Genomic DNA, 27,221 nt, shown 5'->3' on the forward strand with positions numbered 1-27,221 from the left:
TGGGGTGGGGCCCAGGAGTCTGCTTCTTTCATATGAATTACCCTAAGTGTTTCTGATGCTGATGGCGCATGTTCTGTGTTTTGAAAAAACACTGATAGATGTACTGGAGCTTGGCTTGCTAGTTTCTTTTTCTATTTTTAATGACTTGATCATGTAAATTTTAAATGTACCTGTGGTTTTGTATTCTATTGTAATCTGTGTAGCTTCATGATTTATAAAATAAAAGACTCTGTTCTCTTTAAAATATTAGATCTGAGCTAGCTGGATAGTTTTTAAAAGTTCTAAGTCATTGGTTACAAAACTGAGTATGAGTTTTACTTTGTGATAAAAATATCAGTTTTTTTTTCTTTAAATTGTAAGAGCAGTCAAGTATAATTCTACTTTGTCAGAAACTATCATCATGAAACAGATTCTCCCAAGATAGAGTTTTAGGAACAAATAAGGGCCTATGAAGTAGAAATATTAAGAAATGTTATATATATTATATATAGTATATATAAATATTATATATTATATAGTATATATAAATATTATATATTATATAGTATATATAAATATTATATATATTATATAGTATATATAAATATATATATTATATAGTATATATAAATATATATATTATATAGTATATATAAATATATATTATATAGTATATATAAATATATATATTATATAGTATATATAAATATATATTATATAGTATATATAAATATATATTATATAGTATATATAAATATATATTATATAGTATATATAAAATTATATATATTATATAGTATATATAAAATTATATATATTATATAGTATATATAAATATTATATATAATATAGTATATATAAATATTATATGTATACTATATAGTATATATAAATATTATGTATTTTATATAGTATGTAAATATATATATTATATAGTATATATAAATATTATGTAGTATATATAATGTATATATTATCTCATCAAATATTAATAAGGGCCTATTAAGTAGAAATATTAAGGAAGAAAAAAACAGTAAAAGATGCAGGGTTTTTTTGGGGGGCTAAATATCTCCCTATGATAAAAGGAAGACAAAAACTCATAAGAATAATTGATTTTTCTTCTCCCAACAAAGAAGTTAATCACTATGATATATTCTGTCATAGTTAGGTCTAGTTCCCAACAGGTTCTAACTATAAGTTTATTTTGTTTCATTTTGTATACATATAATTTTACATACAAAACTGATGTAAATTAGAAATCAAAGCATCTTTTGTGGGGCTTTTTTCATGTTATTCTAAGTGTTTTTTTAGTTCCATTAAGACCGTCTTAATGCAGTATAACCAGTGTTATAAAAAGATTTCTAGATATGCATTAAACATCAAAGATTTCAAGCTATCTATTCAGATTAGTGAGGATCATTTCTGTAAGTAGGAGTTCCAGAAATGATAAGTAGAGTTTATCAATTTAGCATGGAAAAACTAATTCAAATTCTGCTTTTAGGGATTACAACATGGATTTTTTGACTTTGAGACATTTGATGTGGATGAATATGAACATTATGAGGTTTGTACATTTAATTTTTTTTACAAAACATAATTTCATGTTGATTAATTTTTTTCCTCCTATCACACTCATGTATTGCAAATCGAGTGGGTGCTAAATAAAAGCATTCTGGAGTTTTCCATAGTGGTCAGTTTTGTCCTTTCAGCCTTGGTTATTTCCTTTGAATCAGAAGTCACCAAAATTTTATTTTGAGAAAACAACGTATCTATATATATTGTCTAATCTATATACAATCACTTTGCACCTTTAGTTGATAAGAAAAATCTAAGTAGGGTAGTAAAATTATGTTACTTTTATTTTAGAAATCAGGTTTTATTTAAAATAAAACTGAATTTGTACCTTTTATTTATTTATTTTTGAGGCAGTGTCTAGCTCTTTTGTCCAGGCTGAAATGCAGTGGCACAATCTTGGATCACTGCAACCTCTGCCTCCCCAGGCTCAAGCTATCCTCCCACCTCAGCCTCCCAAGCAGCTGGAATTACAGGTGCATGCCGCTATGCCTGGCCAATTTTTTTTTTTTTCTTTTTTTTAAAGACAGGATTTCACCATGTTGCCCAGGCTGGTCTTGAACTCCTGAGCTCAAGTGATCCTCCTGCCTCGGCCTTCCAAAGTGCTGGGATTACAGGCATGAGCCACCATGCCCAGCCCCCTTATAATATTTTTGATTGTATAAATTTTATTTTGAAATATGGCTGAATTTACTTAGTTCTAAAAGTTGGCTGAATTTTTTTTCCCCATGGCATCATTACAAGACTTTTGATTAATGTCTTGACCGCTCAAAATGCAGGCAAAGGCTATCTCCAAGCTGGGTTGCACTGTAAGGAGATGTTGAAGAAGAGTAGGATAAGGAGTCTAGAAGTCATTAATTTTTTCTGAAAGATGAGAAGCCTGTACAGTGTGAGTAGGTTCAACATTCTCGGAAGGTGAACTCATCTGTTGGGTTTCCCCAGGGGAGTAATACAATTTATCTCTATCCTTAGTAAGATAAGGGCAGCTTTCACATTTGGGGCCCTAGTCTAGAATAGGGCTGTTTGGATATTCTGTTTCCATGTTAAATGCAACATATCTGAAAAGAAACTGATCATCTTTTACCCAAACATGGTCCTCTGCTTTGTGTGTGTTACCACATTGCCATCCTACTGAGCACCCAGGCTCAAGGCTAGAAACATTGCTTTGTTTTCCTCCCTAACCTAGTGAGTATTCGGATCACTTCTACTGGTGCCACAGGATGTATTAATTATATCTGTGTTTCCTCTCTGTTCTCACTTCCTTCCCTCTGACTCAGGTCTCACGTCTTTTCCTGTGGACCTTTCATTTTAATAGTTCTCTAACTGAGCACGGCCTTTCTCCTCCCAGGCTGCCTTACACATACCTGAGTGATCCTAAAATAGAGTTCTCATCTTGCTTGTTTTGTTCTTGGCCCCGAACTGGCTGTTTCTTCCATTGCCCTGCTGAAATGAGGATAAACTCTCCTGTCCTGGCATTCTTAGCTGTGATGAGCTCCAGCCTACCCTCCTAGCTGCATCTCCTGTTTCTTCACTGTACGTTCTCTGTGTTCCAGCTCCTCTGAACTGCTTAGTTACTGTTTCTTGAATATCCCTGTTGCTTGGCTGAGGTTGCTTTTTCCCAGATTCCCATCCCTTTAGCCTCCCCCTCCTCCATTTCTTTTGTGTTAAAATCCTGCACAGATTAGATCTCACCTCTGGAGTACTCTTCCTCCCTGCCTTCAATTTCATTGTTACAATTTGTACTTTCCATTTTTCTTATATCATGGCTATTTGCCTACAAGCCTTATTTTCCTTATTAAGTTGACAAATTCCCTATGGATGGAATTATGACCAAATAGAAAAACATATACTTTGTTCTTGGATAGAAAGACTTAACAACATAAAGCTGCTACTTTCCAAATTAATACATTTAATGCAATTTATGAAAAAAACCCAAAGAGAGTTTTTTTAATACCATAAAAGCATTTTTAGTAGTGACAAAAAAACTATTCCCCTCTAAAATCCCAAAATTAGAAACAAAGGCAATATGTATTTATAAGAAAGAAGGTCAGATAACTTGTAGTACATCTAAATCATTGAATGTTATGCAGTCATTTTAAAAAATGAATTGAGCTATACCACTTATCTTGGAATGATTTCTGTAATGTTTGTTGAAGAGAAGGGATATGGAAGAGTGCTTTAATAAAATCCATCTTTGTAATAAAACAAACAATAGTAAGACACTCCCTAGCCCACACAATAGGTATCTGCATTATATGACCAGAGGTGACTTACTTTGAAGCTAATGAAGCTTAAATTTTAGAGAGCCTCACCCCCCAACTTGTATGGGCACCTTTTACAGTCCTATACCCAATTTTGTGTTAATAATTTTTTTACTCTTAAGATGGACCCTTAAATTAGGTAAGTTTCAGACCCCCCCAAAACCTGGATCTCTGCCCCATGTATATGAGCATGAAGAATGCAAATGGCCCATTGTATTAATTATTAAATATACAGCCAAACACTAAAGCCATTTCAATTAAAGGAGAGATGGAGGTAGGAGGGGGTTGGAAGGGGTGAGAGAGAAGAAGGAACAATTCAAGGAGAAAACTAGTGGATGTTTTATTTATTCCTTCCTTCCTCTCTGTCTAACTTTAATGGTGATGCTGAGGGTTAGTTGAAAAAAATCTTGAAAAACCTGAAGCAGACAGTACAATTTTATTCTTGCAAACCAACCAGCCAAACAAACAAAAATCTGACAAGAAGGTAGTCATGCTTTCACCTTGACAACAACCATCTAGGTGATGGGAGGGGAGCAGTCAGTTTTGGTGAACACTTAATGTTGTCAAACAACTTCTTTTTTTGAGAATGATTTATCTGTTCTATTATAAAGCCTATAAAATAGAAAACCACTATTGTGATTGGCAGGTGGTATTTCTTAATTTTTAGTTTCTTAATTTCTTAAATGTTTAAGGAATAAATGAATAAAGGAACTCTTTTCTGACAATCTATGGGCCCAGTCATTTCCTGTCAGATTTCTCTTGCTGTTTTCCCTGTTCTAATTTGGTGAACTTGTGGAACAGCTGAATTCACACATTTTATTAGCTCTGGTAAAGTCAGTATTCCAGTGGAGGCAGTGTAGTTTTCAAAGCAAAATTTTATTGTTGACAGCAATTTGTGAGACTGGAAGCCTTAGATGATTAGGGGATGTTCAAGATGCAACTTTTCTTTACTAAAGTACATTTAGTAAATGATATGGCTCAAAAAAACAAAAACAAAAAACAAAAGAAGCCTAAACCAATAAGACCGTATCTCTATGTAAGATTAAAGGGGAATCTTATAGAAAGAGTGTTACTTATAAATGCTTCTAGCGATGAGGTCAACAGAATGTGGGAAATACTTTGTTGTGTAAAGTCTACAGATAAACCTCTGCCCATCCTGCAAAAGGTTCCATCCATCTTCCTCCTGCAATTCCAGGGTCTAAAGCAGTGCTGTCCAATAGAAATATGAAAGTCATATCATGAAATTAGTTTTAACAATACATTTTACTTGTTGTAAATATGTTGTTTACATATTTACTAATATACCTAAAATAACATTTAACATGTAAGCAATATAAAAATTATTAATGATGTATGTATTTTACATTTTTTTGAATTAAGCCTTGGAAGCCCAGTGTGTAGTTTATTTATTTTATTTATTGTGTTTTCTTGAGACAGGGTCTCGCTCTGTCACCCAGGCTGGAGTGCAGTGGTGCAACCTAGGCTCACTGTAGCCTTGACCCCCTGGGCTCAAGCCATCCTCCCACCTCAGCCTCCAGAGTAGCTGGGACCACAGGTGTGTGCCACCTTGCCCTGCTAATTTTTGTATTTTTTGTAGAGATGGGGTTTCGCCATGTTGCCCAGGCTGGTCTCAAACTCCTGGACTCAAGCAATCCGCCCACCTTGTCTTTCCAAAGTCCTAGGATTGCAAGTGTGAGCCACTACGCCTGGCCTCCAGTGTGCAGTTTATACTATAGCATATCTTAATTTAGACTAGCCATATTTCAGTGCATAATAGCCACATGTAGCTAGAGTATGGATTCTGCAAGGACAGGCTAGCCAATGTACTGTCGTAGTCCATCAGTGTGACATGAAACCTAGGTTATATCTCCTTGCTTCATGTGATCTGTTGTTCACATGAGAGTTAATTTCAAAGCCCTGTTCTATTTAGAAAGCTCGAGGTGAGATACCTCAGGCTCTTGCTTTATTTTCGTGTGACTTAAAAATCACCCATTGTAGTAAGTATTGATAAACAACACCAGGTGTTGGCTTCCATCTTGCAAAAGTATCTTCCAAAATGTGGTCTTTCCAGGTCCTTTACCAAGCTGTTATGGACTGTGCAGTTCCTTACATTTGCCCCGATCAGACATGAAATTTGGGCAGCTATGCTGGGAAGGTCCAGAAAAATAACTGTGAGACGGTGGTCCAAAACCTTCCTCTAGGAATCAGTGTCAAAACATTTGTACTTCTCCAACAGCTTCTTAAGGTATTCTCAAAGAATATGTACCTTGAGAACCTTGAGAACTTTTACTCCTTTGAAATCTAGCCGTTTCAAATCTAGTTCAGAAAAATGAAAGTTGACCTTTTGTCCTAGGGAAAAATAATGAAGATGATAGAGCTTGAACATTAAATTAAATTATGTAGCTGTAGGTATGTGAGGAACTATGCTCTTCAGTAGTGAATTTAGTGGTTAATGCTAGTGTAGGCTAATACTCTGCTTGTAAGACCTGGAAGTGGCACCCATATACAGAGTCTACCTTCAGTCAGCTTTCTTCTATTTTTTGGGGGGGTAGCTGTCCTTACCAAACAAGATGTTGCCCAAACACCAGTGATCATTCATGATGCTACTGTTAAGCAGTTATTATTTATCAGAGAGAATTTGAAGTTATGTCTCTAGTTTGTTATTTTACTTGTCCCCAAGGGCTTTCCACTATTTACCAGAAGGCTTGCCATGTTTGATGATGGAAGTGTGATACGGTAGCAGTGTCCTGTTCTTAGCTGGGTTTTGGGGAAGAAATGCAGAGAAATGGTGCTTCAGTGGCAATATTGGAGGTTCCTCATCACTGTGGCTTACATTTATTACCCCATTCAAAATTCAGCCCATGCAATTTCAAGGAGTCTCCTTAAATATCTATTTGGGGATTAGGTGGAGCTAAAAGTTCAAAAATGACTTCAAAAATGAGAAAGTACTTTGATATTTTTTCTTTGAGCTATTTTCTAGCTGCCATTATCTGCCCCCTGCCATAACTCATTCCTTTTTGGGTGTGAAAAACAAAATTATGAGAATATTTTCCAGAATATCAAGCTATTGTGGCGTTGATCCTGTACTTTTAAATGTGAACAAACCCAGGCCACTTCTTTACCATTGTCTTGACAGAAGTTAGAGCCACACTTGGCCTGTAGGCCTGATGACAGAGGCATCTGCTACTGCCTTGACAACAGTCACCACACAGGGCTCCTTTTGTTTTTTCATCATGGCACATGGAGAAAATGATAATATTTGCTCAACACCCTGTGATTATAGCTCATAGCTGTTGGCAACTGGCCTGGGGACTCTGGCTGCTCCAGTCTGCCCAGGCAGCTCCATTCTGGTCACACTGGCTAGGAAGCCTTGTTTTACAGAAATAATGGTGTGCAGATGAACATTTCTTATTTGAGAGTCAAGTAGCCACACCATGCTCCTTATGGCCTCATTCTCATAGCTTTTCAGTTCATCTGTTGAACAGATATTAAATGCCTTGTGTTTGCTCCATATATTTGCTAGGCCCAATGTTTCTTTTTCTTTTTTTGTTTTTTCGGAGGCTACCAGTAATATCATCTCTCCATGTGTAGGGTTAAAGCCTTTACTCTTGTCACCTGGTACCATAGAATCCATGTATTCTTGTGCCTCATTCTGCAGCAGTTGCCATATTTGAGTCTTGCCCCAAGCCTCCATTTTTATGCTTATCAATTTAGTTGTGATACAAAATTTCTCACTGATCCATGACAGGCTGAAATGTGGACTATTTTGTTCCTGAGACATTCAAGCAATTCACGGGTTATCATTATTGCTATCTTTACCTAAAGGGTGCTCTTTTGGGGAAAGACCATTTCTATTCTAGAAAGTGATTTCACATTATTTTAGCCACGTTACAATGTAGCCCATCTGGGAACTGTTTGTGAAAAAGCATGAGTTCATTCTGGATGCCTGGGATTGGGTCTTTCTTGGATCTTGGGCCTCTTCTATCAAGACTGCACATTACTATCAGGGTGTAGGTTTTAAAAATTAAGTCTGATTATATCATTCCCCTGTTTTATCATTTCCCCTTCATGGGCTCCACGCTGACTAAAGGTGTGGAGGAAATGCAGACTCCTTACTATAGCACAGAAGGCCCTTCTTGACATGGACTTGACCTTCCTCTCCACCCTTGTCCTTTTCCACTCTCTCCCCATACCCAAATCCATGCAGCTTACCAGGTGGCGGCTTCTGAGCTTTTGCACATGCTCTTGCTCCCTCCTCCTGCCCGTCAGCTCTTCTTTCTGGTCCACTGTATTTACATGGCTGACTGTTAAGTCCTTCTCAACCCCATGGAAGCTCTTCTCATGTAGCCTTGTGTGGTACTCTGTTTACACATCTGTGTCTTTCCTGTATCTGCGGGTACTTTTGGGCAGGAACTGTGTCTTATTATTCTTTGTTTGAATAAGTAACCTAGTAGCACAGTACACTCCTAGTGGGCAGTCATTATTTGTGGAATGAAAGAACTAATGAATAAATGTGTGAATAATACTAAAAACAGGAGTATAGCACATTTCAAGATATTTTATATGATCTGTTTTCAGTGGAAAGTGCCTAAAACATGTTGATTAAGAATCCATTCTGATTTTGCAGTAATATTCCAAGGGACAAATTTACCATGGTAGACAACTTCTTCAAATGATGTTTCTGTTATCAGCAGCCAATCTATGCTGCAAGAGTGAGGTTTTTTTTTTTTTGTTTCTAAGTCAGTTATTTACAACACAGATTGCTAGATATTTTAATCTAAGACCAGTTCTGTATGGAACATCAATTTAGTTTAATATGTGACTGGGGACCTATCTCCAGGTTGACTCTGTCACCCTTCACTGCATAAGTAAATTTTCAGATTGACCAGGTGGTGTGGAGTCCTAACAATTGCTCTTTAGCACCTACCTTGAGAAACAGTAAAGTTTGTTACGCCTCCTGTCTCTCAACAAGTCACATCGGGTCAACAGCAGGAGTCAATGTTGTTGAACACTGAAGTTATGATGCTTCAAGACTTTGTTTGGATTAGAATTTGTACAGCAAACTAAAATGTAATCTGGCTGCTGCTTGGTCTGCCTTCTTTACATGTTGGTGGATTATGGAACTGGAAATATGGGACTGCCATAGGACTGGGGTCCAGCAGTCCCCAGAATGCAAGTATGTGGGCATGTGCTCACCACCTGGAGCAGTTATGGAAGTATGCCTCCCGTGGCGATTTGAATATTGGAAGAACTGTTAGAAGAAGCATTCTCCTGGAGCCGTCTGGTAGTGTTCATTACACCACGCTAAAGCCTCAAGCTTAAGGAAGCAAAATTACTTCCTGGCCACCGCAACTGCAAAAGTGAGGGGACCCAGTGTTTCCATATCTGTTACACCCATTGCTGGTTCAAAGATCACGTTGGTTAAGTCTATAAAATGTTTTGAGACTTACCCTAACCTAAATAATTCCCCATGCCTTTTTTTCTTCCTCTTGAATGATTGTTTGGTATCTTTTCCTTCTTTTATCTCCAAACTTCTTAAGAGAGCAGTCTCGACTCTAACTAATTATGGTCTGGCCTCTACTGAAACTGTTCCTGCTAACTCAAGGGTTCGTAAAACCAAGTGGCTATGCTTGTTCTTCTTCCTACTTGGTTTATTCTGTGGTTGCTCTCTAATTCGCATTCCTTCCCTGATTTTATAATGTGCTGTCTTTTGGATTTCTCCTCCCTCCATGGCTAGCCATCTTTCTCAGCCTCCCTCTCAAGTCCTTTCTCTTCCTTTGCCCACCCTGATTTTCTGGGGCTCTCTAGGACCTCATGATTTCTGGTTATACACACTTTGTATGATTGAGTGCATCCAGTTCCAAGTTTCAACAACTATGTATGTGCTGCTGACTCCAAATCATCTTTGCGTCTTGAACATTGGAGTGGCATCTGCAAATGTGCACTGGATTTTTGCACCCTGCTGTTGTACCAGCAGAGGTGTTCACTGATCTGGACTTTTGGAATGGGCCTCTACATGTTTTCCAACCCTACTGTCTCCCTGCTGTAGCTGATGCTAGCAGAGGTGAAGCAGTCATCCGCATGGGACACTCCTCTTTCCCTCCACCGCACTGTCTCCCTCAAAAGCAAGTCTAAATTAATAATCTAGAGTTTGATTATTATTTAAAGCCAGATGGCATGTCAACTTAAACCAAATAATTCAAATATTTACTTTGCTTTAAGCTCATAAAGTGCCTGTCCTTACAGCATATTTGCGTTTATGTAATACAACTATACTGTCAACACTGTTTTGTTGTTTTAGAAGTTAGGAAAATATAAAGAAGGCACTTTTTAAATGAATTTTAAAATGCCATTGTGGTTCTACCTTATTAAATTTCAAAATAGTCTTTGTGCCACTGTCATTCCTCTTATGTACTTTTAGTATTGCATGTTCAAAGTGTAATGTGACTTTTTCTCTAATGGATAAAACGAAGATGAAAATAACACCTACCTCACAGGGTTGTTATGAGAAGTAAGTTGTATAGAATATACTAGTGCTTTACACAGAATCAGTGGTATCCACATATTTGCTGCCATTTTTGTTACTGTTATTTATCATTCCCACTTGCCTTTGGACTCCGTAAAAGCATAGAGAATACTTTTTATTATTTTATGTTCGACACCAAGTTACAGTCCTTGATATATAATAAAGGCTCAGCAAATGTCTAAATGAATGTTGAATTGCGCTTCAAAACTGTTTCTGCATGTTTTCCTAGACAACACATCTGTTGATAAAGGAAATCAGTCTTGTAATCGTCAACCTCAAAGACTATCTTTTCTATCTTATTGTAGGTTTATTACAGTAGTAAAAAGGTCAAATAGTTTTCAGTGTTTGGACTGAAAAATGTATTTGTGACTGTTTCTATAGAGTCACAGATGCATTTCTTAGAAATCATAAAAATTGGCCGGGTGCAGTGGCTCATGCCTGTAATCCCAGCACTTTGGGAGGCTGAGGTGGGTGGATCATGAGGTCAGGAGTTCAAGACCAGCCTGGCCAACATGGTGAAACCCGGTTTCTACTAAAAATACAAAAAAATTAGTCGGGCCTGGTGGTGTGTGCCTGTAATCCCAACTACTTGGGAGGCTAAAGCAGGAGAATCTCTTGAACCCGGAGGCAGAGGTTGCAGTGAGCTGAGATTGCACCATTGCACTCCAGCCTGGGCAACAGAGTGCAACTCCATCTCCAAAAACAAAAAAAAAGAAATTGTAAAAATTCATGTTTTTTAGTCAAATTATATTTTGAGTGCACCAGGAGAGTGAGTTATTCAAAAGAAAGCTGTGAATCTTTTGTAGATTGGAGAATCCTATAGCACAGTGAATAACAACACCTAAATGTATCACTTTCAGGAATTCAGATTTTTTTATTTTGGACTTTTCTTACAGTGAAGAACATCTATAGTTTTTTTGCATAGTATTTGGTAGGTAGTAGGCTTTAGATCAGAAGTGGTGATATCACACTCTTGCCTCATCCTTGCTTAGATATTTGTTTACAAAATGTGGTAGGGTTGGAAAGTACCTTAAGTTCCTGTCTGATCTAGATTTCTTTGAAGTGTATGTGTGTGTTTAATTAGAAAAACCAACTTGTGCCATATAAAGTATTTTATTATTGATAAACATTGACATTTGTGTAATTCACTATGAATAAAGGCACAAATATTAACTTTGGAAGACTACCAAAGTAAGCGTATATTATATTAGGTCAGTTAAAAGCTGTAACTTCCTTATTAATTTTTTTCTCAGATTTAGGTCTAAGACCTAAATCTTTTGGTTTATTCCATCAACCTTATCCTAGCTGCTGAATATAACCCAATATTATCTACTATTTATCTTTTTGGGTAGGAGGATTTGTAAACATATTCTTTTGGTTCTGTGAATGAATGTATCTTAGGGAGCCCCTTGCCTCTCTCCATATGATTAATTATAAAAGGTTGCTATTTAACCAAATGGATTTCTGTAATCCAAATAAGCAGATATTGCAGAGCATATTTATCTAACCTACTCGGTTGGTGGTCAAGGATAGAGAAATAGTGACCGTAGAAACCTGTTTTCTTTTATTGTTCATAAAGAATTGGTTTTAGTCTCTTGATGATTAGTGCATACCTTTATTCTTGGATTTTCAAATACTGTTTTAAGCTTAATAATTACTTGAGAGATATTGGATAATTAATTTGAGACTTTTATTTAAACCAGCAAATTTTAATTGCCATAATTAGATTCTTTATTTAAGTTGTTATAAATAGAAGCTATGCTTGAGGTTTAATTTCACATGTGCATTCACAACGCTCAGGGTTTCTTAGATTTTACTTAGGGCATTTTGGAGATTTTTTTTTTTTTCCTTTGAGATGGAGTCTCACTCTGTGGCCCAAGCTGGAGTGCAATGGTGCAAACTTGGCTCACTGCAAACTTCATCTCTGGGGCTCAAGCAATTCTCCTGCCTCAGCCTCCCAAGTAGCTGGGACTACAGGTGCACACCACCGCACCTGGTTAATTTTTTTGTATTTTTAGTAGAGACGGGGTTTCACCATGTTGCCCTGGGTGGTCTTGAACTCCTGAGCTCAGGTGATTCACCTGCATCAGCCTCCCAAAGTGCTGGGATTACAGGCATGAGCCACCACGCCCAGCTGGAGATATTATGTTTATTACAACTAGATTAAATGCAGTTCAGAGATTTATAAAATGGTATGCACAGTTCCACATATAACTTTTTATAACTGGGAAAAAACATCTGCATTTAAAAAATGACAATTATATTTTATAGCCAAGTTTTGATTTTCATGGAAATGATAATGGGTAATATAAGTAATTAAAGTAATGGCTCCAGTTTTTTTTTATGGCCATATTCCAATTTGTTTAACAAATATTTATTGTGTTCTTATGGTAGAGTACAGAGTCTATATTTAGGTCAGTTTTCTACTATTGAGGTCCTTGCCATATAATGGGGGGAGAAAGCTTTTTATATGGATGGTAATGGATGGCCCAGTGAAGAGAACAACGTTGCTTCCCTGCCCAGAGGATGGAGACAAGGAGGGCAAGGGTAGGGGTAGGTGGAGAGGGGGTGGTGGTGGTAAAGACAGCGTAAGTGAAGAGGTGATACATATATTTTGTGATACATTGCACAAATGCCTCCTAATGACTGCAAAATTTGGGGTAACCTTCCTCGTGCGCCAGTGTCCCATGGTTCGGAGGCACATGGGGAAGGGAAGAAAATGGGGGAGATGATGGAGCCACGGGAAGGTGCTTGGCTACTTTCTTGGTCTTTTTTTTTTTTTTTTTTTTTTTTGAGACGGAGTCTCGCTCTGTCTCCCAGGCTGGAGTGCAGTGGCGCAATCTCGGCTCACTGCAAGCTCCGCCTCCCGGGTTCACGCCATTCTCCTGCCTCAGCCTCTCCGAGTAGCTGGGACTACAGGCGCCCGCCACCACGCCCAGCTAATTTTTTGTATTTTTTTTTTTTTTAGTAGAGACGGGGTTTCACCGTGGTCTCGATCTCCTGACCTCGTGATCCGCCCGCCTCGGCCTCCCAAAGTGCTGGGATTACAAGCGTGAGCCACCGCGCCCGGCCTTTCTTGGTCTTTTTAAGCCTTTTCTGAGGATCTCTTAGCGTGTTTAGACTAGAGGCTGATAACTGGTGCTCAAAGTCAGCCAACGGGCATGTTTTATTTGGTTTCATAGGAGTTAAAAACTTAATTTGAAAATTCAACATTTTAAAAAGAGATTTCACATAAAAATTCAGTCGGAAGATCAGCTGTGTTCAGTTGGCTTTCCTACAAGGCGTCTCATTAGCTGGAGTGGAGGAGCACCTGACTCTTATGTATGTCACTTGCCTGAATCTTGTTATCCCCCAGAGTACAGCTTGGCTGACTCTGGTTTGTGGAATGGATGTGCCAATATCACTCGCTCCTGCCTTTTGCCATTTCCCCCACTAAAAATCGGCATTGACAAGAGATAACAGCCCTATAAAAAGAGAAAAAAAATTGGAAGTGTATTCATCATGAGCTTGATATTTACAGATGTTTTTTCATTGTTTAAAATATGTTTATTACATTCATGGAAAGTTTTCATATTTCCCATTTTCTCTTATTTATTGCCAGGACAAGCAATGTTTGTTTCCATTTCATTTCTTTGCAGAGTGGCCAGGAAACAAACATTTTATGCAAAATACCTCTGCCATAAATAAAAGTTTCTAAACATTTCATACAGTCTAAACACAAGTTTTTCTAAAGCGGATTGAATTCCTAAATAGCATTTTGAGAATCAGGTGCATGTTTTTATTTTAAGCTATATTTGTCTACATGTATGTCTAATTAGTACTAAGAGTGAAAAGCAGTTTTATTTGTAAGGGTTTCCTAAATTGTATAAGAATTATAAAATATTTTTCTTCTCTTTTCTTACAAAATTCTGCCAGCGAGTTGAAAATGGTGACTTCAACTGGATTGTTCCAGGAAAATTTTTAGCATTTAGTGGACCACATCCTAAAAGCAAAATTGAGAATGGTAGGTTTTTTTTTCCTTTACCATCCAAACATTTATTTTGATTTATCTTTCTAAGTTTCTTAACTTCCTCAGGTAATTATTTTCTTTGGTAATATTCTCCAAAGAACATTTATTCATAATTAAAAAAATTGAACAGTAATAACTAGTGTGTTAAATATTGTATTTCCAGTAGGTGGAGCTATAACCACTGTTTTAGAACTTAACAAATTTTTAGCTTGCCATAAATAGGATGTTCACGTTACCTGACCCCCAATTATTAGAGAAGAATCTGAGAAACAAACCGGTCAAACTCATAAGCAGATTGCTGTATTCTTTCAGTGGTTCTCAGATTTATTTGTTGGTAGAGTGCTACACATCAAGATGTTCTTTGGGTAACACCATGTTGAATAATGATGATGAAGACAATCTGTCATTTACTGAATACTTAGGTGCTAGTTACACAGATCACAGCATTATCTCTTTTAACACTCAACACAACTCTATGAGATATAGATATTGTTATCTGCATTTTAGGGAGGAGTAAATTGAGCCTTATTAGTAGGGAATTTGCCCAAGGTCACAAAGTAATAGGCAGAACTGGTACTCCAAACCAGAGGAGGGCTCCTAAACATTGCCACTACAGTGATACACTTAGTTCCATTGTGACAACTAGGTACAATTTTCTAGCTGACAGTGGTTAAACTACTTATTTGCAGCATAATTTATTGCCATGGGCATACATATTTAGGAAAAAAAAAAACAAAACTAAAAATAAACCTTTTGAATGAAACATGATCAGCTATGCAAGTTTTCCCTTTAATACTTATTTTGTACTTAACTATTTTTTTCTATCTACTAACATTCCCTAGAAAACAAGTAATGGTAGACAACAGAGGTTCAAGAATAATTTACAAGAGAAGTACATAAAATCGAAAAAATATCCATGAACAGAATAGCTCCCCCTGCCTCTTTTTTTTTCTGTCTGATCATAGAGGTTGAATACCAGTGTTCTGAGGGAACCTAACTTGAAACCTCTGGACTAGATTTATTCTTCAGCTGGGCATGGTGGCATGTGCCTGCAATCCCAGCACTTTGGAAGGCTGAGGTGGGAGGATCGCTTAAGGCCAGGAGTTAAAGACCAGCTTCGGCAACGTAGCAAAACCCTGTCTCTTTAAAAAAAAAAAAAAAAAAAAAAAATTATTTTTCTTTTATTATCATATTCTAGAATCTAGTTTCATTGTGTATTGTTATTCATGCATTTCGGTTTTATAATTTGAGCTTTCATAAATATGCTTATCATTTCATACTTATGACATATTTAATAGGGAACTCTGCTTGAATCATGATTTTACTGTGCGGATGGGCAATCCAGGTCTAGAGAGTTAAGCTCACAAACAGGATACTTCTACGGTGAAGCCAGAATTTGATCTTCTCACTTATAAGCTTGCTGAATAATCTTTTTTGGTCTGGACATTCAATAATTAACCTCTGTCATTTTGGTTTGTTAGGAATTACATGTTGAGAACCCGAGGAAACTGCTTTCTGACAATAGGCCTTTCAAGATAAGACTGATTAAACCTGCTTTCTGTGCAAAAATTATCTGACTCAGGCCCAGGAAATGGTAGTAGGATATTGTTTCAGTAGTAGTTTTGTTGTTGGGTATTTGGCAAAGTCGAAAGACTTTCACTATTTGTGATTCATGTGTTTGACTACGTTTTCTTAATGAGAAATTGAGAGATATAATTGTAAAAGCCATTTAAAATGTTTTTATATATATAGACATTGTATATTCTATAGATACATGCATTTTGAAAATATTTTTTTTTTTAACAAAAGTGGGATCATAACATAGTTACTATCTTACAGCCAGGTTTCTTCACTTAACATATCACGACTTCTTTCTATAGCAGTAAATGAAGATCCATGTAATCATTTTCCATGACTGCATTGCATTTTATTCTACCATGTGACTGTGCCATATTGTGTTAATTTATTTTTGGTTCTTGCTTTTGTTTATTTAGAGACAGGCTCTTGCTTTGTTGCCCAAGCTGGAGTGTAATGGTGTGATCATAGCTCATTGCAACCTTGAACTCCGGTCCTCAAACGATCTTCCTGCCTCAGCCTCCCAAGTAGCTGGGACTACAAGGCACGCACCTGGCTGATTTTTTTTTTTTTTTTAATATTTAGTAGAGATGAGGTCTCTATGTTGCCGGGGCTGGTCTTGAACTGCTGGGCTCATGCGATCCTCCTGCCTCCCAAAGCACTAGGATTACAGATTTAAGCCACTGAGCCCAGCCTGTTAATTTATTTTTGAATGAGATCTAAGTTGTTTTTCTCTTATTCTTATTCTTTTTTTTCTTTTTAATTTCATCTATTTAACCAGATGAACAGTTTTTCACTTTTTAAAAACTGCTTGGTTGGCATAGCTGTTCATACATCTTTTTGCAGCTGTAGTTTCTTCTCTAAATTGTTAGAAATAGAATCACTAGATAAAAGGATATGCATATTTTGTATAATAAGTTGTGTCAAAAATATTTAAAACATTTTTTGGTCCTATATTTAATATAGGGAAAAATTATAGCCACCATTCGCTTACCTGCCAGGAAGGGTGCAGGTGGTATTTATTTTATGGAAGAGAAGCTGGAGGCTTACAGGAATTACCTAACTTGTCCAGGTTCATAGGCCAGTAATTGTTGGCGTGTGGATTCAAACATTGGTCTGTTTAATTCTGAATTTTGTGTTGTTTTAAATTTTATTATAGAGGATGTACATGCTCACTCTAGAAAATTTAAGCACTATAAAGAGTAAAACTCTTTAAAAACATTATATAATCAAGAAATAATCACTTTAAGATATCGCTCTATATGCATATTTTATTCTGTGCATATATTGTCCCCTCTCATATTGACATAAAAAAATCTGAAAGTACATTTATCTCACCTTTGTCAGCTTTTATGATGCCTAGAACAATTTCATTTAAGGCTGCTATTGGTAAAATATTGCTATTTTACTGGAATTTCCATTTTAAGATCTAATACTCACTAGAAGCTTCACTATATTTTTTTGTAAAGGACTTTAACTTTGTAAATGCTTTTTGAAGTTGAGAAAATAATTTTGTGATGGAGTTAATAAACCTGATCCAATTACAGTGACATCTTGGTAATTTTTTTTTTTTTTTGAATTGAGAAACCTGTGTTTTTCTGAGGAGGCTGAAAGTCATTTTAGAGGCTCGTTAGAAAAGCTGAGGTTTTTAAAGAAGTGATCAAATAGCTGTTGCTAGGAAGTAGCTAAAGGAAGCACTAAAATCTTGGGATCTGGGCAGAATGTATTATAAGAGCCTTAAGTGTGTGTTTGTGTCAACAGGGAACACTAGGAGTTTCTTTTAGCCATTTTGATTCACATTGTTTTGACAGTGGGGAAGAGAAGAACCCTATTTTTTTTTTGTTAAACATTTTTGAATTGATAAATGATGGATAACAGCAGAATGAAACAGATATTTTGGATTTCAGATTTTCTGTGAAAATGTCTCTTAAGTGTCACTGTCATTCTCACTTCTATTTAAACACACACACACACAGAGAGAGAGAGAGAGAGAGAGAGAGAGAGAAAGATAGCTTCAGACTGAGAATCCCGACCATTTGAGGCATCAGCTGGCTCCTTTAATGAGAGAAGCCCGGTGTCCCGTTTAGTAAAGAGCCTGGGCAGGTTGAAGCCTGGCTCCATTCCTTTTTGGCTGCGTGAACTTCAGTGAGTTCCACAGCTTCTCTGAGCATCAGTTTTCCTATATATCACAGTGGGAGAAATATGATGCTCACTGCAGGCACCTAGTGAGGATTAGAGATGTCATATGAAGTGCCTTGCAGAGTATCGGGCACACATAGTAGGTGTTTATTAGATAGCAGGTATTATGGTTACATTTTTATCATTAGCTGGCCTAATCAACAGATTTTATGTCTTTCTACATTTGCTTGCTCAGTTTGCAGTTTTTACTTTTAATAATGACTGAGTGAACTAGTCATTTGATTCTGCTGTTCTTCAGTTTTCGAACTTTAAGATGAGGGCCTGGGAAGAGATGAATAAAAAAATCTCTTTTGACTCTGATACCCTGTTCATGTGTTTGGTCAGCTCAACTCCAGGACTTTGTTGTGATTCAGTGATGCCAGCGCACCATCTTGTGGCCAGATGGCGTAAGGGTCAGATGAAGGCTCCATCAGCTCTGGGTCTGCACATTATACACATTGCTAAAGCCAGTCTCTCGCAAAAAGCACCCACGTACATCCGTAAAAGCCACAAAAAGTTGTTCACAGGTCATAGGACATTTCCATTGTTCGTTATAATTTATTCTAAACAGTTTTAAGGATTTTTATAAAACCTACTCACCAATGCTAACCGCTCATGTTCATATCATGTTCTCTTATTTGGAGTCTTAACAGATAGAATCAAGTTGAATCTTACTTGAAATTAGCCCCAGCATGGGTGTTGGAATCTGACTGCCAGGATTGAAATACTGGCTCTACTAGACTCTTACTAGCTGTATGTGTATGGGCCAGCTTTTCCAGGCACCAGAAATTGAGTAATTGCAGGTTTTAATGAGATAATCCACATAAAGCACTTAGCATAGTGGCTAGCATATAGTAAGTGCTTGATAAACGTTAGGTGCAATTATTGTTGTTACTGTTATTTCAGTGCCCTGTTGCCATATTTGGACAATTTCTGTCCAGTGTTTTCTTCTCAAAAGATACATACATCGTTTCTCTTAACAGTCTATTTAGGCATATTAGCTATGCTGCCATTTACTCATGATGGAAATTCATATATGAAAAGAGAGATTCTTGCAGCCTTTGTTGCAGGGAGGAAGGGGATAGGCACCGAACCAATTGCTAACACAATGTGTGACAGGTGCTGTCATGGAGGTCCCAGGCATGCTAGCAACCCAGAGGCAGAAGCTCTCACCAGCCCGCCACACCCAGGGCAGGCTTCCCCATTCCTCACATGATAGAAAAACTGTTATTTCTTAATGCCAACTACAGTTCTTTTTTTGCTTAGGCTATAAATCTGTTGTAGGGAAATAATTTGAGCAAGTAAACCAACTAGGAAAACAGACGTGATTTTTGCAGTTAGAAAAGCATGTTTTCTCCATGTTTGTATAAGTTACTGTTTCTACACAGGAGATTTTAAATAAGCTCTGTTTTACCTGTTTGCTCAAAAGCAACATGGCTGTGAAAATCACATATCTGAGCTGTGGATTAATTGGGCCTGCCTTCCAATTCTGTCTTCATCCTTTGTGTGACCTGGCCAAGTGTACCAGTTATGGCTGTCCAACTCTGGTAAAAGGCAGTTTCTGGAATATGTTGGGTAGCTCATAGACTTTAAGAGAAGGCTGGAGAACTAGGCTTAAAAGATGAACAGGACCCAAGTGGGAAAATGGGAACCACGCTAGGCATTTCAAACATAAAGAATTTAATACAAGGAGTTTATTTCAAAGAAGACTAAAAAGTAAAAAGGCAACACTGAAGAAACCAGAATATGTTGGAAAAAACAGCTAGTACCTTTAAGGCTGGGGGGACAAAAGGGACAAAAGTGGAGGTAGCAGAACCTGGGAGCTCTGAGGAGGAGCCAGAAGGCTGGTGCTCTGACCTTTGAAGGGAATGCCACACAGCTGGTGTTTGGATTTGGGGGTTGAGGAGTGGAGACCATGAAGGCTCCAGCCTCAGAGATGAGTGCAGCAGGATGGTGGCATGAGAGCCAAAGTAAGCTGGGAGCTCTGGCTGCTCCTGTTTTCTGCTGCTGAAGTGATGCTGCCAGGACAGGAAGAATTCCCTTCCTTCTCGGGTTGCGCTTTAGTGCCTCCCATTTTTACAACCAATAGGAAGCCAGATAGAAAGGTAGTCTGGGAAATGTAGGACGTATGTGGACTCCAGCCCCAGTGTCACAGAGCATAAGAGTTGGCTTGGAGCTGAGAGCTGACTAGCATAACAGGGATCCAAGGCAGCAGGAAATACAGCCAAGCACACAGCGTAGAAACAGTCTGGTTCACTTTGCTGGCTGCCACCACCCCTGGAACCTACCATTATGAATGGGTTCCAACTGAGATAATTTCATTCAGCTGGTATGTTAGGGATCAGTGAATCCTGAATGGGTTACAGATGTGGCCATCAGTGTGCTAGGAACTTAGTCCCCTGAACTTTTGGAGCTGCCATTGCAAGGCCTGCAATGGCCAAAGCCCCCAGTGGTCGCCTTGGCTGATGAGCTAAGGCGAGGTCTGTAACCCAGCTGACTGTGTAGCTCCCAGGAATACTCACATGCTGGTGGAGCCGCTCAAAAATCAAAGGGGGTTTAAAGGTGGAGCATCTTCCTCCCTCAAAAAAAGGAAGTGTCCACAAAAGTTATCCTTTTAATCTTTAACTAAAAAAATTTATATTTGATTTGATAAATAAAAATTATATATTTATGGTGTACAACAAGTTTTGAAATATGTATACATTGTAGAATGGTTAAGTCAAGTCTTACTTAAGTATTCACATATTTATCATTTTTCGTGGTGAGAAGACTTAAATTTTACTTTCTACATGACTTTAAAGTATATAATGCATTGTTATTATAGTCACCATGTTGTACAGTAGATCTCTGGGACATACTCCTTTCTAACTGAAATTTTGTTTTCTTTGACCAATATCTCCCCAACACCCCCTCTTTTAGTTTCTTAATCTGTTAAATGGAGTTAGCCATTCTTAAGAGATGGTTTTGAGAATTTCAAATGATACGCAATTGTGACTTGTACATAGTAGGTGCTTAATATTAATTGCTTTTGGGGAGCATTGACTACAAATTAAAACTATACATATGGCAAAAAAGCTTTAGCTGTAGTTGAAAACTATTTGTCAAGTGGAGAATAAAGCGCAAGGGAGAATAAAGTCACCAAGAACCATTCTAGGTCTGTTATGCACATTTGATTACTTCAAGAATGCTTTTGTTTTGGGAGTGGGAAGCAATATAGAGGTTGAGATTTTGAACTTTAATGATGTATTTCCAGTACTTACGGAGGTTTTCTTTTTAACCTCCTATGGTGCTTACAGTTATGCAGATTGATGCTTTTAGGAGCTTGTGACCTTTTCTCTCACACAACACACTTTCCTCCCAAGCTTTGTTGAGATTTATACACTTCATTGTTGAGAGTTTTGTATTTGTGGGTTATGGAAGATGAAATGCATGCCTTTTGCTTACTGCTCCTTTCTTCCTTTAGGTTATCCTCTTCACGCCCCTGAAGCCTACTTTCCTTATTTCAAAAAGCATAATGTGACTGCAGTTGTGAGGCTAAACAAAAAGATTTATGAGGCAAAGCGCTTCACAGACGCTGGCTTCGAGCACTATGACCTCTTCTTCATAGATGGCAGCACACCCAGTGACAACATCGTGCGAAGGTTCCTGAACATCTGTGAGAACACCGAAGGGGCCATCGCCGTTCACTGCAAAGGTGTGTGCAAGGCCTCTGTGCTTATCGAAGGGGCGGGCCAAGGAAGAGCAAATAACATAAAACAAAACCTATTTAGTGTCTTAGAAAACAATGAGCTTTTAAATTTCAGACAACTGGGACACAAACTCATTTTAGTAACCCCTTCTTAAAGAAACAATTGCTTGGGTGTGGACAATTGGTGGTGGTGTGGCTGTCTTGATATGCCAGTTTTTCAGACCTTACCTTTCCAGGCCCATGTGCCACAATGAGGGGAAATACAGTAGCAGTGTCTTTAGGCTGCAGGAACACCTTTAAACAGGTAAAATTCTCAAGAGACAAGGGTTGTTAGTTTTCCTCTCTCCTTTGTTTTTTTTCAGAATTGCTCATCTCTTCTCCATCCTCTTGCACTGTCGTGGTTCTGTTTTATGACCCAGTTATCTGGACCCCCATTCCAGTCTCTGCTTTTCCCTCCCCTGCTAGTCTTTGGCTTCATGGAGCAGAGTGTCTATCATGCCTGTTGCTAGGGGCAATCGGCTAGCTTACAATGCTGCCGATGTGATGCTGCCTCTTGGAATGAACTTAAAGAGTTGGTTTTGCAAATCTCTCACCTCTGGGGGTGGATACTTTGGAGCAGGAATTGTTCAGAGTATAGAAGGTTTAGGATTGCCAGATTTCACAAGTAAAAATACAGGCTGCCTAATTAAATTTGAATGTTAGATAAACAATGAATACTTTTAAAACAAGAAGTAGGTCCCAAATATTGCAGGGAACATGCATTCTATATTTTATCTGGCAACCCCATGTCAGCTACTCAGAAAATATGACATGCTATTTGCTCTAAGCTTGGTTGTTAGACTTCGAGGAGGCTCAAAATCCATTCCATTCTAGATCTTTCAGTATGGATAATACTGGAAATATTCCAGATATTTTGCTGGGTCTTTGATTTCAGCGAGGAGAAATCACTAGGGCTGCCCTGGGCTGGAGCCTCGAGTTCCTCATGCGCAGCTCCTCCTAGTGTCGCTGGGTGGTGCTGTGCTCGTGGTTTTGGGTCTAGACCCGGTTTCCCTCTCATTTTATGCTAATCATTTAGTAGGTGTTGGGGAGGGTGCTGTTCTTTTCATGTGCCTAGTGCTGCTGTAACTGACTTATTCAGACGAGTATGGCTTTGGTTCTGACAGAAATTAAAATGCCGTTTTGTAGGCCCTTGTTTCTATGTTTAAGATTTGAGTAGGTGGAGGTACTTTGTGAACATGTGAGCAGAAATGGGAAGCTGCGGTTTCCCAGAGACCCAGAGAGATGGAAGTGAGCAGCACGTGGCCTGGGTTTGGAGGAGGGCTCCCCGTGCCAGGCTCCGTCCTCCTGGGTGGACAGAGCTCTCCCTCCCCACCCTCCCCATTAGCTAGCAGGATGGGCCCTGGCTTTGTGGGATATCTTGTCTCTGTCTGGAGTCTGTTAGGAAGGTGTCACTTGCTGGCTTATTTGTGGGTGCTGCTTTCAGGCCACAGTGGGGTGCCAGTGTGTTGGCTTGTCCCTATGTGATTCATTTGCACCCTGTTTGCTTTTCCATTGCATTTTGTTCAGTATTGCCCAGGTCCAAGAAAAAGCCCACATGTCATGTATTTTAAATAGCAGTAGAACTTGAGAGCTAATGGGAACGTTTATATCAACGTTTAGCAGGAGATAATCCTGTCTTCTCTTTCAAAGTTGTTTTGTGCCACAAAAATTGTCTTTTTTCCTGAGATTAATTTGGCCTTATTTCCTAGTTCAAGTAGTTTTATTATTACTACGTCATAGAGTTTATCTGTGGATTAGCCATCCGTATCTTGGATTGACAGATTCAAAGGAGAAGAACCGCAAAGCTTTCATGAAAACTCAGTGTGTTTCTTGATAGTATTTCTCACCTGAGAGACCTTGTGCAAAGAAAACTCTGGTGTTAAACATTCTTATTACAGATATTTTCTCTATATCGTTGACCTGTGAATGTTTACCTTTTAAAAATATATGTATTTATTTTATATTGCAGATTTCTTTCTTTTTTTTTTTTTTTTGAGACAGAGTCTCGCTCTGTCACCCAGGCTGGAGTGCAATGGCACGATCTCGGCTCACTGCAGCCTCTGCCTCCCGGGTTCAACCAATTCTCCTGCCTCAGCCTCCCAAGTATCTGGGATTACAGGTGCCCGCCACCATTCTTGGCTAATTTTTTACATTTTTAGTGGAGATGGGGTTTTGCCATGTTGGCCAGGCTGGTCTCGAACTCCTGACCTCAGGTGATCCACCTGCCTCAGCCTCCCAAAGTGCTGGGATTGCAGGTGTGAGCCACTGTGCCCGGTCTGTATTGTAGATGTTTTTATATTAAATCAGAACCTTTAACATTGTAGTCAGTTCTTGTATAGCATGGTCACATTTACATGTGGTGACGTCTTTTTGAGAGTGTTATTTCATTTTCGTCCACTTGCACACACATACAGGATTCTTTTATAAGGATTACACCTTCGGTTTAATTACAGCTGTATTGCTTTTCACAGCATACTTATCTACTATAGGCTTGTTAATTATTTTGACATCTGCCCTAATTAAGTTAGCTTAATTTTCTGGGAATTCAAGCAGCACTCAGTCTTTTAATTGAACTAAAAGAAGGAGGGAGAAAGAATCTTATTCTATGTCCAATGAACTTTGGTGGCTACTGAAAAGGAATGGATATGTCATGCCTCACCATAAAGTATTTTATACAGAGATAAACTCGAAACCAATTTGCTGGGGATTACATTTCAATATCTGCATTTCACTTTGTGGTTGATAAAAGAGATGGCTATGAATTCTTGAAATTCTCTACCACAAATAATAATCTAAAATACAGCAACATTGTGATATTCCAGTATGTGATTATTGATGTTCTATAGGGCTTTTAGAAAATGCCTGGAACTATAAAGCAATTGGTGTTTGACTTGGTATAAATAGAACATTTTTCAACATCTTGTCATGCTGTGCCAGGGAGCCCTTTAATTACAAATGCTTAAAAAATTTTGTTAAAGTTTTTATAGAAACTTAGTGAAATGTTCCTATTCTGTTCAGTTGTGGTAAGAGCTCCTAACTATTGAGTGCTAAGTACGTTCTTTTTATAGATCAAAATTATAGACTCTTTTTTAAAAGGGGGAAGCTGCTTTAGTTTCAGAGAAATTGGAAAATTTCCTGCACCTCCTTTTTGGTTGTGAGTGTGAACTGGAGCCTAAGTTGAGGGAGCCATCCAGGTCTTTGCATAGTGGGGAGCAATGAGAGAGAGTGTTGTCTCCATAAGGAAGGCCCTTTTCTCTCCAGATAGACACCCAAATTGGTGACCTGAAGGAAGAACTCTGGAAACTCACTGGGCTCTGGCTTCTGCTCGAGGATGTCACCTGTGTTTTATCTATACGGTTGCCTGTAGTCTTGCCAGGCATCTAGGGAATTAACAACGATAGGCACTCGGTGAAATAGAAGGCAAATTACTCAGAAATCTTAATTGTAAAGGGAGAGCCCCACTGAGACCATAATTAAACCTTACTCTTCTAAAGAACATTGATGTTTGATCTGGGGCAAGAGTTCCTTCAGATTAAAACAGAACACACACACACACCTCATCTAATAAAACAGAGTATGAATACCTCTTAAAAAGGAAGGGTTAGACGGGAGTGGTGGCTCACACCTGTAATCCTAGCACTTTGGGAGGCCGAGGAGGGCAGATCACCTGAGGTCAGGAGTTCGAGACCAGACTGACCAACATGGAGAAACCCTGTCTCTACTAAAAATACAAAATTAGCCGGGCATGGTGGTGCATGCCTGTAATCCCAGCTACTCGGGAGGCTGAGGCAGGAGAATCCCTTGAACCTGGGAGGCAGAGGTTGTGGTGAGCTGAGATCGTGCCATTGCACTCCAGCCTGGGCAACAGCAGCGAAAGTCCGTCTCAAAAAAAAAAAAAAAAAGGGAAGGGTTAATGGGAAGGAAATGTCTGTAGACACAAAATTGTTGTTTTGATGGGATGAAAAACTTTTTTTTTTTTGTATAAAGCACAGTTTACACAAACAGATATGCAGTCTATCTGTGACAGTGAAATTTCCTGGGGACTGATTAGGAATAAAATATCTAAAGAGGCTCTTGGAAGGAACAATAATGTAAAAAAGGTTGAGGAACACTGATTTAAAGACATATGTTTTTCATATTTTAACATTTATGAAATTAGAATGGATCTTAAAATTGATAGCATGTCATAGCTTAAATTTTTTCTTTCTTAGTGGAACTTACATACTACACGACGGTAGTTTTAGATTTGCTGAAATGCTGTGTGCTCCGAAGTCCTGGGAGATAAGAGAAGACTACCTTTATTGTTTGATCAGGGAAAGCTGACAAAAGGTCCCCTCAAAAGCAGAAGATTCTTGAACATGTAAAAAATGGAACTATCAATGTTCCCCTACTTTGTTTTGTTTTACACACGCACACACACACACACACGCACACAATTTTTTTTCTTTCTTTTTGTAACTAAATGTTTTCATGGATGAAGTCAACATTGTACCAGTTTTCTAGGTCAGAAATGTCACTTACCTATAACTTTCCCTGTGACCCAGTCCTAATGGATTTCTAATTCAGCTTTACCTCTTTGTTGCAGTTGCTCACCCTCATCCCTTTCCACCCTCATCCCAACCCCCCAGCCACCCTGGCTTCCCTGCCCCAGCCTTCCATCTCATCTCTCTTGCTTCCATCTCTGGCTTTTGCACTCCAGCCAGTAATGCTGCTGCCAGACCCATTTGCTTTTTATCACATCACTTTCTTGCCCTCAAATCTATGGCAGCTTCATTTTGCCCTTTTCATTGTTTAAAGAAAAATTGAGTTTTATATGATAGCAGTTATGTTTATTAGCTGTTGATAATGTCATCATACTTGAATGCAGAACAGTTTCTGGGCAAGGTTTGATTTCAGTGTTTTTGTGGGAGCATTTGCTAGACTTTATATTTCTTAGTCTGTTTCCTTCTCTTACAGCTGGTCTTGGAAGAACAGGGACACTGATAGCCTGTTATGTAATGAAACACTACAGGTTTACACACGCTGAAATAATTGCTTGGATTAGAATATGCCGGCCAGGCTCTATTATAGGACCCCAGCAGCACTTCCTGGAAGAGTAAGTATATCGTCCCCATTATCACATTATATCCTGTTCTTGATCCTTTTGACCTCTTGTTCCCTTGGTTGTGGACCATGTCAGCCTGTGGTTATAAAATGGCTGCATTGTTAAGAGAAGTGTGTGCCTCTAATAGAATATTGTTGATTTGACAGCTAATGCATTCTAACTTTGTACCTTTTATATCTCTTAGATCAGGTGAGAGTGAGAAGAAAATCACAGAGCCATCTCTGCCTACCCTTTTTCTGTCATTTTCTATGTGTGATCTGGCTACAGTGCAATTTTCTTATGACATCCCA

The 27,221-nt window shown here is 38.2% G+C and overlaps 1 protein-coding gene across 5 annotated transcripts in view; it reads left to right on the forward strand.

Annotated features, from left to right (window-relative positions):
- Positions 1–27,221, forward strand: part of CDC14A (cell division cycle 14A) — a 179,649-nt gene that overhangs the window by 100,259 nt on the left and 52,169 nt on the right. For all 5 annotated transcript variants that reach the window (XM_063625594.1, XM_063625593.1, XM_063625591.1 and 2 more), the window contains 4 exons: positions 1,481–1,543; positions 14,254–14,341; positions 21,564–21,794; positions 26,784–26,922. In XM_063625594.1, coding sequence (XP_063481664.1) covers positions 1,481–1,543; positions 14,254–14,341; positions 21,564–21,794; positions 26,784–26,922 — 521 coding nt within the window. The remainder of the gene's footprint in view (positions 1–1,480; positions 1,544–14,253; positions 14,342–21,563; positions 21,795–26,783; positions 26,923–27,221) is intronic.

Source organism: Symphalangus syndactylus, chromosome 12 (assembly GCF_028878055.3).
Source record: "Symphalangus syndactylus isolate Jambi chromosome 12, NHGRI_mSymSyn1-v2.1_pri, whole genome shotgun sequence".
NCBI classification, from domain to species: domain Eukaryota; kingdom Metazoa; phylum Chordata; class Mammalia; order Primates; family Hylobatidae; genus Symphalangus; species Symphalangus syndactylus.